At 50.9% G+C, this 12,401-nt stretch overlaps 1 protein-coding gene across 3 annotated transcripts in view; it reads right to left on the minus strand.

The window, feature by feature from the left end:
* Nucleotides 1–12,401, minus strand: part of RNASEH2C (ribonuclease H2 subunit C) — a 48,175-nt gene that overhangs the window by 1,265 nt on the left and 34,509 nt on the right. For all 3 annotated transcript variants that reach the window (XM_030219119.1, XM_030219120.1, XM_030219118.1), the window contains one exon: nt 8,548–8,667. In XM_030219119.1, coding sequence (XP_030074979.1) covers nt 8,548–8,667 — 120 coding nt within the window. The remainder of the gene's footprint in view (nt 1–8,547; nt 8,668–12,401) is intronic.

Below are 12,401 nucleotides of genomic sequence, written 5' to 3' on the forward strand. Positions count from 1 at the left end.
GTTATAGGGTCCCACTGGACCACCAGGTATTGCTTGGGGGAGGGGGGCTGGAGATCCACAGCACCTTATGGCTGATTTGACAGGTCCAAGCTTTTTTATTTATTTTTTTTACAGCCATGACCTTTCAAACAATTTCTGCGGGAAGATTGTGCCTTGGGCGCATGCCCAGGACAATCCTCCTGCAGAAGTCCTCAGATGATCAAAACTAACAGCACACATTAATTTGCATGCTATTAGTTTTGATCATAGCCTTTATTTCCCTGTGCTGTTCTGGCGCTAATTTTACAACACTGTTCAGAACAGCACGGGGTTTTTGATCACTGGCACACTTGAGTGTTACAGCTTTTTCTCTCAGCTGGGCTGAGGTTCTAGCAGATCTCCTTGCCTCTGGGTGGCTAGATACAGACTCTAATTTGCAGAAGTTGGATTTTCTTTGTTTATTACGAGTGCTACAATGAAGAAAATTTGCTTAAGAACTGACAAGGGGATGATCAGAAGCAAACGCCAGCACTAGAGGCTGTTAGCTCCATACTAGCGCCTGTGTTTGCTTGAGGGCTCTGAACGCAACTAGCATGCAAATGCACGCTAAACAGGGCTAAACATATTCATCCCCAATGATCAGCGACCAGCGCGCCAAAGATTGGGTCGCTGGCCGCAGCAAACTCTACTGGCATTGGGGTTTGCAGATCATTGGAGAGGAATGGTGAGCCCTGTCCAGCATGCTGGCAGGCCCCCATTCCCCCCAAGGCAAACCTGCCAGCGACAGGGGGCTGAAGGTCCGGCAGACCTCCGGTCTCCCTGACGATCTCCCCCCCCCCCCCCCCCCAAGTTCAGGGAGGGCTGGAAATCCAGTAGGTCTCCAGCACACCCCTCTCAACATGTGCAACCAGTCCCTGGTGGCCCAGTGGGTGACCAAACCCCCCCCCCAGGCAACAGGGGGGCTGGAGGTTCCCCCCCCCTAGGTTCAGGGAGGGCTGGAGATCCGGTGGGTCTCCAGCCCCCCCAACCCCCCAGCAAAGTGTCCATGGTGGTCCAGTGATCAATCCACCCCCCTCTCCCGGCCTACCGCCCCCCCTCTCCCTACCCCCTCCCTTAGTAAAATTATGTATCATACCTGATAATTTTATTTCCATTAATCATAGCTGATCAATCCATAGACTGGTGGGTTGTGTCTATCTACCAGCAGGTGGAGATAGAGAGCCTCCCTATATGTGGTCATGTGCTGCCGGAAACTCCTCAGTATGTCAATATCAAAGCTCCATCCGCAGGACTCAGCACAGAGAATTACACCCACAAAGGGACACTCTGCCCAGCTCACCACCACCGAAACGGGGGAGGGGAATTAACCCAGCTCATCCCCACACAAGTGGGGGAGGGGAATCCGTCCAGCTCATCCCCTGCAACCGCAAGAGGAGCTGACTGACCCTAACACCGCCGAAGCGGGAGGGGTACAAAGCTGCCCTACAGCCCCACGAAGTGGGAGGGAGCGCCGGCAGAATTTAGGTCTCAATCCAGCCCCGTAAAACGGAGGGGAGAGGAATGCAGCAGCTCACTGTAACACAAAATCGTCTCAACTCTTGAAGAATCCAATTGAAAAAACTTGAACACGAAGTCCTCCTGAACAGGAACTGAAGACTAAACTTGAACCTGAAATGCAACCAGAATATAACCAGTACAGATATCTGGGAGGGGCTATGGATTGATCAGCTATGATTAATGGAAAGAAAATTATCAGGTATGATACATAATTTTATCTTCCATATGATCATGCTGATCAATCCATAGACTGGTGGGATGTACCGAAGCAGTACTCACCCAGGGCGGGACATTGAAATCCCTGACCGCAACACTGAAGCTCCAAACCGGGCCTCCGCCCGAGCAGCCACAATCAAGCGGTAATGCCTGGAGAAGGTATGGGCCGAAGCCCAAGTTGCCGCCTTGCAAATCTCTTCCAAGGAGACGGACCCGGCCTCTGCCATCGAGGCCGCCTGAGCTCTAGTGGAGTGAGCCTTCAGCTGGATAGGCGGCACCTTCCCCGCGGCCACATAAGCCGCTGCAATGGCTTCCTTGACCCATCTTGCCACTGTAGGCTTAGCAGCCTGCAGACCCTTACGAGGACCTGCAAACAGGACAAACAGATGATCCGACTTCCGGAAATCATTGGTCACTTCCAAGTATCTGATGATGACTCGTCTCACATCTAGATATTTGAGAGCAGAGTACTCCTCTGGGTAGTCCTCCCTACGAAAGGATGGGAGACAGAGCTGCTGATTCACATGGAAGCGAGAAACAATCTTGGGCAGGAAGGAAGGCACTGTGCAAATAGACACTCCTGCCTCAGTGAACTGCAGAAAAGGCTCTCAACATGATAGTGCCTGGAGCTCGGAAACTCTTCTGGCTGAAGTGATAGCCACCAAAAAGACTGCTTTCAACGTCAGGTCTTTCAGAGATGCCCTCGACAAGGGTTCAAAAGGCAGCTTCTGCAAGGCTCTTAGCACCAGGTTGAGATTCCACGCAGGCACCACTGAGTGCAGAAGAGGGCGCAGGTGATTAACTCCCTTGAGAAAACGCACCACGTCTGGCTGCGAAGCCAGGGAAGCACCCTTCAGGCGGCCCCTGAAGCAAGCCAGAGCCGCTACCTGGACTTTAAGGGAACTGAGCGACAGGCCTTTCTCCAGACCTTCTTGCAGGAACGCCAACACTGAAGAAATTGGAGCAGTGAAGGGAGAAAGTGAGCCTGCTTCACACCACGCTGCAAAGGTACGCCAAACCCTGGCGTAAGCAGTAGAAGTAGAGCGCTTCCTCGCTCTCAGCATAGTGGCGATGACCTTGTCTGAGAAGCCCTTCATCCTCAGACGCTGCCGCTCAATAGCCAGGCTGTAAGACCAAAGGGGGAGGGATCCTCCATCACCACGGGACCCTGATGCAACAGGCCCTGCTCCACGGGCAGCCGCAGAGGGTCGTCCACTGAGAGCCTGATCAAGTCCGCATACCAGGGACGTCTGGGCCAGTCCGGACCCAGCAGGATTATCCGGCCCGGATGCTTTGCCGCCCGGTCTAGTACCCTGCCCAACATGGGCCTGGGCGGGAACACATAGAGAAGCTCCTGTGTTGGCCACCGTTGGAGAACAGCATCTACTCCCAGAGATCGAGGGTCCCGTCCTCTGCTGAAAAAGCGCGGCACTTGGCAATTGGCCGATTACGCCATCAGATCTAGGCTCGGCTGGCCCCAGCGCTTCGTGATGTCCAAGAACGCCTGAGCCGATAACTGCCACTCTCCGGGATCCAAGGTATGGCGACTGAGAAAGTCCGCCTTGACATTCATGACTCCGGCAATGTGGGCCGCTGACAGCTGTTCCAGGTTCGCTTCCACCCACTGGCATAGATTCATGGCCTCCTTGGCTAGAGGGGCGCTCTTGGTACCTCCCTGGCGGTTGACATAGGCCACAGCCGTGGCATTGTCCGACAGGACCCGTACTGGGTTCAACGCCAGTACCGGGAGGAACTCCAAAAGCGCCAACCGAATGGCTCTGAGTTCCAGGAGGTTGATAGACCACTTTGCCTCTGCAGGAGACCAGAGCCCCTGCGCTGTCCTTCCCAAGCAGTGGGCTCCCCAGCCCGTCAAAGAGGCGTCCGTTGTGACGACAATCCACTCCGGGGTCACAAGAGGCATTCCTGCAGACAACTTGTCTGTCTTCAGCCACCAGCTCAGCGCCTTGCGCACTGCTGGGTCCAAGGGAAGGCGCACAGCATAATCCTCCGACACTGGAGTCCAGCGCTGCAGCAGAGAGTGTTGTAGTGGTCTCATATGAGCCCTGGCCCAGGGCACTACTTCCATCGTAGCCGTCATAGAGCCCAACAGCTGCACATAGTCCCAAGCCCAAAGAGGAGAGGCTACTAGGAACTGGTCCACCTGAGCCTGAAGCTTGACAATCCGATTGTCTGGCAAGAACACTCTGCCCACTTGGGTGTCGAAACGAACTCCCAGATACTCCAGGGACTGAGTCGGGCGCAGCTGGCTTTTCTCCCAGTTGATGATCCACCCCAGGGAGCTCAAAAGAGCAATCACCCGGTCCACAGCTTTGCCGCACTCTGCATAAGAGGGGGCTCGGATCAACCAGTCGTCCAGATAAGGATGGACTTGTACTCCTTCCTTTCGCAGGAAGGCCGCGATGACCACCATTACTTTGGAGAAGGTCCGCGGAGCAGTAGCCAACCCGAACGAGAGGGCTCTGAACTGGAAGTGTCGGCCCAGGACTGCAAAACGCAGAAAGCGTTGATGAGGAGGCCAGATGGGAATATGCAAATACGCTTCCTTGATGTCCAAGGATGCCAGGAACTCCCCTGCCTTCACTGCCGCTATAACAGAGCGGAGAGTCTCCATGCGAAAGTGCCGAACTTTCAAGGCCAGATTGACCCCTTTGAGGTCGAGGATAGGCCGTACAGAACCTCCTTTCTTTGGTACCACAAAGTAAATGGAGTAATGTCCCTTGCCAAGCTGATTTTCTGGCACCGGAACGACCGCACCCAGGCGGATCAGATTGTCCAAAGTCTGCTGCACTGCCACAGCTTTGACCGGAGACTTGCAGGGAGAGAGTACAAACCCGTCTCTTAAGGGTCGGCAGAACTCTAGCTTGTAGCCGTCTCTGATGACTTCCAGCACCCAAGCATCTGAAGTTACCCTGGTCCACTCGCCCAGAAACGAGGACAGGCATCCTCCAATCTGCACTGGGCCAGGGACCAGGGCCCCGTCATTGGGTACGAGACCCTGGGGGAGGACCGGAGGGCGCACCTCCGGGACGGCAGTCTCTGCGAAAGGAATGCTGCTTGGGGGAGAAGTTCCTCTTGAAGGAAGAGGGGGCAGAGGAGCCCGACTTGCCCGGGCGGTACCGACGGGCTTCCTGAAACCGTCCTCTGGAGTTACCGGGGCGAGCACTGGCCCGAGCCCTGACCTCTGGTAACCTCTTGCCCTTAGACATGCCGAGATCGGTCACAATTTTGTCCAGTTCGACCCCAAAGAGCAGCTTGCCTTTAAAAGGCAACTTAGCCAGGCGAGACTTAGAGGCGTGGTCAGCAGACCAATGCTTCAGCCAAAGCCACCGCCGCGCAGAGACTGTCTGAGCCATACCTTTAGCCGAGGCTCTCAAGACATCATACAGCAAGTCTGCCAAATAAGCCAAGCCCGATTCCAGGGCCGGCCAATCAGCCCTCAAGGAAGGATCCGAGGGGGAAGCCACCTGCACAATCGTCAGGCACGCCCTGGCCACATAGGAGCCGCAAACTGAGGCCTGCAAACTTAAAGCAGCCGCCTCGAAGAACGACCTTAAGGCCGCCTCCAATCTTCTGTCTTGGGCGTCCTTTAGGGCCGCGCCACCCTCCACCGGCAACGCCGTTTTCTTAGTCACCGCAGTGATTAAAGAATCCACGGTAGGCCAAAGAAAGGCCTCCCGTTCACTTTCAGGCAGAGGATAGAGGCAGGACATAGCCCTAGCCACTTTGAGGCTCGCTTCCGGGACATCCCATTGAGCCAAAATCAAGGTATGCATGGCATCATGCACGTGGAAGGTTCTAGGCGGGCGCTTCGTCCCCAGCATAATGGCAGAGCCAACAGGGGCTGAGGGAGAGACGTCCTCCGGAGAGGAAATCTTCAAAATGCTCATGGCCTGCACTAACAGGTTGGGCAAGTCCTCTGAGCGAAAAATCCGCGCTGCAGAGGGGTCATCCGCTCCATCCGAGCGGGAATCCGTCTCCTCCAAGGAATCCCCAAAGGACCATTGGGAGAACCCAGATACGCTGCCCTCATCTACATCAGAGGAAACAGTCCTCTAAGGCCTGGGAATCCACCCGAGGGCGTTTACTTCCGGGGGCCTCAACCCCTTTATCGGACAAGGGAGCCGGAGCAGCGTTTTGCATAAGGAAGGCCTGATGCAGCAGCAAAATGAACTCGGGGGAGAAACCCCCCAGACTGTGCACTTCAGCAGCCTGGGCCACAGCCCTAGACGCACCCGGCGCTCGCAAGAGCGGGAGAGAAACATGCTGCGCATCCAAAATGGCGTCCGGCGCAACACTCCGCGAAGGAGCCGCGCGGGAAGAACGGCGCTTAACTTTGGCTGCTTTTTTGCCGTCGCCCAAATCAAGGGCGGCCATAGAATTAACGTCTCCCACTTCAAGGGCGGCCCAAGAAGAAGCCGTCCGAGCAGAGTGGCCGGCCAAGATGGCGGAGGCGAGCAGCGGGGAATGGGCGTTTATGGCGGGAAAAACCGCCGCACCGGAGGAAGAACCGGGACACTGACCGGCCTCCAAACTGACACCCAACAAGGGCGAATCAGACTTTAAGACCCCCGCATCCCCACTAGAAGCGCACACGCGGTCCGGGGAGCGATTCTTTGCGCCCTCGCCCTCCGACGCCATAGGCCACGTGGAGACCGATCGGCGAACCCCCTGCCCGCTACAAAAGGTAAAAATTACCTGCTTCTCGCTCCGAGCTGTAACGAACTGGTGTCCCAGTGAGTAGCTGCAATAAACGTTGAAATAAACGCCCTTAAGGACGACCAAAATTTTTTCAACGGAGCCAGCGGGAGGGGGGAGAAAAGGAGGGACCTGGCACCACCAGGTTTGCACTTGCTCAAGAAGAGCCCTCAACCCCAGGTACTCAACAAAACCTAAAAATTAGGCTTGGAGACCTAGCCAGAGCTGCTGCTGTGTGTGACCACCACCTGCTGAGATAGAGAACATACTGAGGAGTTTCCGGCAGCACATGACCACATATAGGGAGGCAAAAGGTTTGCTCTCTATCTCCACCTGCTGGTAGATGGACACAACCCACCAGTCTATGGATTGATCAGCATGATAATATGGAAATGGTGTGTAACCCTGCCCAGCGCATCCCAGGATACACTAGTCAGGGCTGGGCACCACCATTTTGCGGCGTGAAAGGAAGAGGAGGGAGGCAGGCAGGCTACCTCCCTCCTCCAACCCACAAGGTAGGGGGGGGTAGGAGGGACAGATTGATCACTGGACCAGCAGGGACCCTTTACTGGGGGGTTGGAGACTCACCAGATCTCTAGCCCTCCCTGAACCTGGGGGGGGGGGGGGGGGGGGAGGTAGCAAGGGGGAGTTTGGTCGCCCACTGGGCCACCAGGGACTGGTTGCACATGTTGAGGGGAGTTAGGGGGGCTGGAGACCCACTGGATCTCTAGCCCTCCCTGAACCTGGGGGGGGGGGGGGGATCGTCAGGAGGACCGGAGGTCCGCCGGACCTCCAGCCCCCGTTGCTCAGGGCAGGGGTAGTTGGGGCCTGGTAAAGCCCCACGCTGTTCCAGTGCTATTTAGAACAGCACGGGGCTTTTGATCATCTGTCTATGAGAGTCCACTGGTACAGCTTCTACTTCGGGAAGAAAACTTTGGGGAGGATGATCCTCTGCAGTGTTTCTATTCTTCCCCACCATGAAGAATAGTATAGCTGTTTAGCTATACTATACTTTACCTAGAACAGTACTCATGGACTTCTAAAAAGGTTCCAGCAAGGCCAATTAATATAAAAATGATCTGCATCCATATGGTTTGGTCATTTACCAAGTTTAACGATCTTAACACAAATTTGTTTCTTTTATTGTGTAGTATGATTGTGATCTTTCTTATTTTAATTGGCATTCCTCTTCACCTACTTTTTGTTTTTGGCTATTTTATGTTTCAACGGTTTTTATTGATGACAAGTCAAAAAGTACAAATCCACCTTAACATAGCGGCGTCAATGCAATTTTACAGAACTCAGTGGAGCAACACTTCAAAAAATACAGCATTATGTACAGCCATCAAATTTTTAACTCTTATCCCCGCCCCCAACCATGTTCTATACTTTTTATGTTTCAACGATTGTTATTGATGATATCACATGGTAGACAATTCCATATCAATAGAAATCTGATAACAAATAATTCTATCATACATTAATGAACCTGAAACTTCTATCATCCAATTCCCCCCCCCCCCACACACCAATCTTTTCTCCCCTTTTCCTTCCTTCTTTTCTTCTTAAATATTCATGAATGTGTTCCTGTACAATTACAAGTCAATTGCATAACTATAACCAATAAACTTTTATATTAAACTCCAATAATTATGTCTCGTGTTTTACTCTGTGTATTATTGCCTTGTTTATATCCCAACAGTATTTACAGGCGAGACCTCTGAATATGTTCCTTCAAAGGATTTCTCTCCGAGCTAATATTGCACATGACTCTCCAATATGCAAGGAATATTGCCCTTCCCGAAACTATACCCCCCTCGCCCCCAGGCCTCCCTCTCCTTCTATTCTCTTAAACCATCTTTTTTACTTCATGGTGCAACCTCTACCTCTCCATGTGTTATAACTACCAGAGTGTAGGTTATCGTGTCCTGTTTCCTTTGGCACTTAACAACATTTTCTGAGGCGGACCTCCCTATTGTATTTAGCTATTTTAATGTATTGTAAACTATTTTAACCTGTGAACCAGAAATGGCAGTATATCAAGCTTTTAATAAACATAAACAAGTGTGGGCAACTTACAGCCTCTGAGATTTTGGGCCACATGAGTGACATCATTGCACAATCATCTGCAGAGGGCAAAGTCTCCAGGTTCCACTGTGTGAAAGACAAGAAGGTGGACTTCATACACACAGTCCGGCCCTAAAGAAAATGGTTTTAAAAAATTCACAAAAACAAATGGCTTATAAATAATCAAATGCTTCAGCACAAGAACCTAAACAAATCAAATACAGTTGAAGGAAAAAAAGACCATATACCCCAGGCATTTCCCTCTCTACATGTTACAGTATGGGTGCAAGAAGTGACTAAACACTAATCACCAATATGTCACATGCTATAGGAGCCAACTTTTCAAAATGTTTGGGGGTGCTCAACTAGGCATAAATTACCAAGTCTATAAAAAGGAAATTAAAGCATTGTGGATTGTGGACACAACCCCCCCCCCCCCCCCCTTCACTTTCCCCCCAGACTCTGGCTGAGTTCTTTCATGATAAGGTTCACAAGATTAAACTTCAATTCTCAACCCTTAACCCTTAGTCCATTCTCTCAACCCTCCAACACCTGCCTCCTTTTCTTCCTTTTCTGAAATCACTGAAGAGGAAACTACACATCATCTTTCCTCCTCGAAACTACCTACCTGTTCCTCTGATCCTATTCCCACCCATCTACTTAACACTATCTCTCCTACTGTCATCCCGTTTATCTGTCATATCCTCAATCTTTCACTGTCCACTGCGACTGTTCCTGATGCCTTCAAAACATGCCACATCACTCCTTAAAATAACTCATTGGACCCTACCTGTCCTTCCAACTATCACCCCATCTCCCTCCTCCCTTTCCTCTCCAAGATACTTGAACGTGCTGTTCACCGCCGTTGCCTTGACTTTCTTTCATCTCAAGCTATTCTTGATCCACGTCAATCTGGCTTTCACCCACTTCATTCAACTGAAACAACGCTTGCTAAAGTCTCCAATGATCTGTTCCTAGCCAGATCCAAAGGTCTCATCCTTCTCGATCTATCTGCTGCTTTTGACACTATTGATCACAGCCTACTCCTTGATACACTGTCCTCACTTGGATTTCAGGGCTCTGTTCTTTCCTGGTTTTCTTCTTATCGCTCCCAGCGTACCTTTAGTGTATACTCTAGTGGATCCTCTTCTACTTCTATCCCACTGTCAGTTGGTGTACCTCAGGGATCTGTCCTGGGACCTCTTCTCTTCTCCATCTATACTTCTTCCCTTGGTACTCTGATTTTATCCCATGGTTTTCAGTATCATCTTTACGCTGATGACTCCCAGATCTACCTCTCCACACCAGAAATCTCAGCTGAAATCCAGGCTAAAGTATCAGCCTGCCTGTCTGACATTGCTGCCTGGATGTCTCAGCGCCATCTGAAACTAAACATGACCAAGACTGAGCTTCTTATCTTTCCCCCTAAACCAACCTCTCCTTCTCCCCCATTCTCTATTTCTGTGGATAACACTCTCATCCTTCCTGTCTCATCAGCTCGCAACCTTGGGGGTCATCTTCGACTCCTCCCTCTCCTTCTCTGCACATATTCAACAGACTGCTAAAACCTGTCGTTTCTTTCTCTATAATATCAGCAAAATTCGCCCTTTCCTTTCTGAGCACACTACCAGAACCCTCATCCACGCTCTTATCACCTCTCGCTTAGACTATTGCAACTTGCTTCTCACAGGTCTCCCACTTAGCCATCTCTCTCCTCTTCAATCTGTTCAAAATTCTGCTGCACGACTAATATTCCGCCAGGGTCGTTATGCTCATATTAGCCCTCTCCTCAAGTCACTTCACTGGCTTCCTATCCGTTTCCGCATACAGTTCAAACACCTCTTATTGACCTATAAGTGCATTCACTCCGCAGCTCCTCAGTACCTCTCCACTCTCATCTCTCCCTACATTCCTCCCCGGGAACTCCATTCACTGGGTAAATCTCTCTTATCTGCACTCTTCTCCTTCACTGCTAACGCCAGACTCCGTTCCTTTTATCTTGCTGCACCATATGACTGGAATAGACTTCCTGAGCCAGTATGTCAAGCTCTATCTCTGACCGTCTTCAAATCTAAGCTAAAAGCCCACCTTTTTGATGCTGCTTTTAACTCCTAACCCTTGTTGAGAACCCTTATGTTATCATCCTCACTTTAATATTCCCTTATCTCTTGTTTGTCCTGTTTGTCTGTCCTAATTAGATTGTAAGCTCTGTCGAGCAGGGACTATCTCTTCATGTTCAAGTGTACAGCGCTGCGTACGTCTAGTAGCACTATAGAAATGATAAGTAGTAGTAACTGCCAGGCAGTCTTTAAATGTAGAGCATAACAGGTGGTGCATGCACAGGGAGGACTTGTGGGTAAAAGAAATGTTAGGGGGAAGTACTGCAAGTCCCATCAGTCTCTCTTACTTCCTAACCCCAAATTATCACCATAGTTTACCATCCTACTCCCAGCCCATCTACACCACACTCAAGCTATGTCTTCCAGTCCACCCTGGCCCATTTATACAACCCAAATTTTCTCCCTCCCAGCCAGTCCTCAATGGTCCCTCTTCCCCACCTAAACTGCGCACACTAACTTTTCTCCCTGACTATTCCCACGTTTCCTCAACCCCTCCTTGCCTTAATGTCTTCTGCCTCTTTTCACCTTATTCTGTTTTTTTTTTTCCATTACTTCTTTCTCCAAATGCAGTTTGACTTTTGTTTTGGGGTAGGGTGCTTAAAACCCCCTCCCCTATACTCCACTTCACCATTCTACACTTCCCTACTTCCTCCTGACATGACCTGCCTTGCCCCCAACTAATTCCTCTTCCCATTAGGTTCCCCTCTTGGTTAGTTTCCCTCCCTGCAGGCCAGGCTCTCCCATCCCTCATAAGCAGATTCATCTCACGTTTCAAATTTTTTATCCCCACCCTTCCTGGCACCTACTCCCTACCACCACTCATCTTCCCATCCCCTGGAACTCAAAGATTGAAGTACAATAGCAGTTCCATATCCAGAAAGGCCCTGTGAGCTCTGCTCCATCATCTGCATGCACAAACCTTGGAAACTCAGCAGTCAGTTGCTCCACAGCCCCCAAGGCCACAGTTACATGTGGTGCTTCCTGCCTCAGAATGAAAATCCCAAAGATCACATGCTGAGCAGGAAATCAGTGAACCCAAAGACATGCATTCATATCAGCTGAGTTAGGACTGACTCTAGAAGCTAACCTGCCTTCTGCAAAAATGGGAACTGGCACCCCATTTTGTGGCAGCAGCTTTGGCATAATGCCCCCTCCTTTATTAGTGGTGACACCAGCAAAACATCCCTGTTACTCTCTCCTTTTACCAGCATCATCCCCTTCTTTCTCCTCCATTCTCTTCCCAGCACAATTTTCTCCCCACTCCCCTCTTTCCCTGGCCCACATGATGTGGAAGAATGGGGGTGGAACACCACTATAGCAGTAGCCCCTTATTCATGGTACCCTGAACAGCCACAGAGGTCACACACCCCAAAAGCTAGCCTGAGCCGAGTCAGAATTTGAGTAGCACAGCCGTGCTGGAAGTGTGAATGGAAAGCCAGGGCTTACCAATACCAAACTAAGAAACACATGTAGTTTAAGGATAATGTACCCCTTACCCCCTACATCTCCTATAACCTCTTTCTGCTACTGCCATGCTATTTATATGAGCCCACTACTAATGATAAGCAGTCGTAGTAGTACTTATAAGGTCCAACACCATACTCTCCCATAAGATGTAATTTTTTATTTTTGTTACATTTGTACCCCACGCTTTCCCACTCATAGCAGGCTCAATGCGGCTTACATGGGGCAATGGAGGGTTAAGTGACTTGCCCAGAGTCACAAGGAGCTGCCTGTGCCTGAAGT

The sequence above is a fragment of the Microcaecilia unicolor genome, chromosome 11 (genome assembly GCF_901765095.1).
Source record: "Microcaecilia unicolor chromosome 11, aMicUni1.1, whole genome shotgun sequence".
Lineage (NCBI taxonomy): Eukaryota > Metazoa > Chordata > Amphibia > Gymnophiona > Siphonopidae > Microcaecilia > Microcaecilia unicolor.